General features: G+C 35.2%; 1 protein-coding gene across 1 annotated transcript; it reads right to left on the bottom strand.

Moving 5' to 3' along the window:
* Positions 1–1,685: 1,685 nt before the first annotated feature.
* LOC148943182 (52 kDa repressor of the inhibitor of the protein kinase-like) lies at positions 1,686–2,198 on the bottom strand. Its single transcript, XM_089102468.1, has one exon. It carries the CDS (start codon positions 2,196–2,198, stop codon positions 1,686–1,688), a length of 513 nt encoding a protein of 170 aa, XP_088958594.1.
* Between the last annotated feature and the right edge of the window lie 251 nt (positions 2,199–2,449).

Here is a 2,449-nt window from a genome sequence, read left to right as displayed (position 1 = left end):
ATGACGAAAGATAAGCCGAGGTGTAACGAACCAAACAAATTGAAAATGATAGCGATGATGATTGGGTTTGGGCGTCATGACATCAATAAAAGGCTCAAATTGTCTGCGTTTAGAAGACGAGCAACAGTGAGAATCTATATATAGAAGCCTGCCGCGTGCTGAGTGTCGAGGCCTGGTACTATATATATAATATATATATATATATATATATATATATATATATATATATATATATATATATATATATATATATATATATATATATATATATATATATATATATATATATATATATATATATATACTATAGGCTATATACTATCTTTATATGTGAGTTATAATTGTGTATGTATGTATTTATTCTATTTCCCGAAAATGACTCAATATTTTTTGGGGAAAATTGGTATCTAGGGATATTTTCGCATAAAAAAATGATCTAGATAAGTCAGAAGTCTGAGGAAAATCGTTAAGAGCCTGAATTTTGATTTTTGCAAATGACGTTATGTACTATGTTAGTACATCATATAAGCATTTCTTATGACTTCACATATTACATCATACAAGTATTTTCTTATATGATATCATGTACAGCATAAGTAAGATTTTTGAGTTTCCAACGCAACAATTATTTATATAACACAATGTCTATTGGAAGGCCAAAAAAACGAAAATTTGCAGTTACAGTAATTATAAATAATGATTCTTTGGAACCAACACCTGAACTAACGTGTCAAAAATGAAAATGAAGAGCAAAGACAAAGGCGGTTAGAATATATGTGAAAACGACAATTAGAACATGTTAAAATTGAAAATGAAGAGCAGAGACACATGCAGTTAGAAGACATACGACAAAGAACAAGTGAGGGAGTCAAAAATGAAAATGAAGAGCAGCGAGCCAATGAAATTCAACCTGGATAGCGAGAATCAAAACGTGTCAAAGCTGAAAATGATAGCGATGATGATTGACTTGGGATTTTGACATGGATAAGGTCATCAATGCTTACCATACCTTTGTTAAGAAAACAAAGGTTCGGCGATATGTATTCCATAATAACGAAAGATAAGCCGAGGTGTAACGAAGCAAACCAATCGATAATGATAGCGATGATGATTGAGTTATGCATTTTGACATGGATAAGGTCATCAATACCTACCATACCTTTGGAAATCAAAAATATGGACGGGATAAATCTTTGGAAGAAAAAGAAGTCTTTGTCCCACCACCTGAACAATTAAAACAAACAAAGTTTCGGCGATGTGTCTTTCATAATGAGAAAAAACAAGCCAAGACAAAAGAAGAAGTTTTTTTTCCACCACCTGAACAATTAAAAGAAACAAAGGTGGTCGTCAATGCCTTCCATACATGTTCCATACCTTCCAATACTGATAATTTAAGGTCTTTTCCAAATGAAAGTATGGTAATGAGAATTTTTCAGGCTGACTCGTCTGCAAGTAATTTTACAGATGGTGGGGGGGATTTCAGTAAGTATGGAAATATCCGGAGGGAATTTTAGAAGGGGAGGGTGTGTATATTTACATGGTATCAAGGCCGTATCCAGGAAGTTATTTTGTTGGGGTCTCCTCGGGTGGGACCTAATCCATGTCTAACAGTAAAAGAAGACAATAGATAGGAATATAAAATACTGTATATTGAAGTTAAGAAACATAATAGTTACAAAATAAATTCACAGAAAAAAATCAATTCGATGTGTTTTTTGAGTTGCGAAAATGTCAATAACTGTATCAGTCTCAATAGCAACATCCCTGTGCACTGACAGTAATACTAGACCTGTCAAACATTCTTCACCGGTTGCATTTCGTAGCCATGTCTTAACCGTTTGCAAGGTTGAGAAAGTCCTTTCCGGTGTACAAGTTGAAACAGGCCAAGTAGCTACAATTCTAAGAAGGTGGCTGATGTTTGGAAAGAAATCAGCATTGCACGTATCAAGTGCAGCCAAAGCCGAGACTGGTCTTTCTTTGTTGTTAACGTTCTGCCACTTCGTTTTCCACAATTTTAGTTCGTGGCTTAGGGCATCTGGCTCTGGTAAAAAGTCGGAGTAAATATCGGTGTTCTCACTGACTTCTGCGTCAGACAAGTTTCTTTTGTCTAAGTTCGCAGGTATGAACCTGCTTAAAGTAATCAAAATTATACGATGCACCATAAATCTCTCCTTGAGTTCTGACATGAAATATTCCATGAATGGAATGTATATAGAACCTCTGTAAGTAGTAATAGTGTATACAGTTTCACCAGTGATTGCGTAATATGACTTACCACGGGGCAGTCATTTATGGATCCGACGAGTGATTGCGTAATATGACTTACCAGGGTCAGTCACCTATTACTACGAACGGTACATGCCTTACCAGACGGGTTTCTAAGGTGACACTCATTTTTTTGGGGTCAATCGGTGAGAGAGAGCGGCGGTAATTCCATATACCATAACTT

Source organism: Artemia sp. Qi Xiang Cuo, chromosome 16, assembly GCF_049724085.1.
Source record: "Artemia sp. Qi Xiang Cuo chromosome 16, ASM4972408v1, whole genome shotgun sequence".
Classification (NCBI taxonomy): domain Eukaryota; kingdom Metazoa; phylum Arthropoda; class Branchiopoda; order Anostraca; family Artemiidae; genus Artemia; species Artemia sp. Qi Xiang Cuo.
The sequence above is the reverse complement of the archived record's forward strand: the minus strand, read 5'-3'. Positions and strand labels throughout refer to the sequence as shown.

Coding starts and splice junctions, on each gene's coding strand:
- LOC148943182 (XM_089102468.1), bottom strand. CDS start 2,198: ATGGAATATTTCATGTCAGAACTCAAGGAGAGATTTATGGTGCATCGT.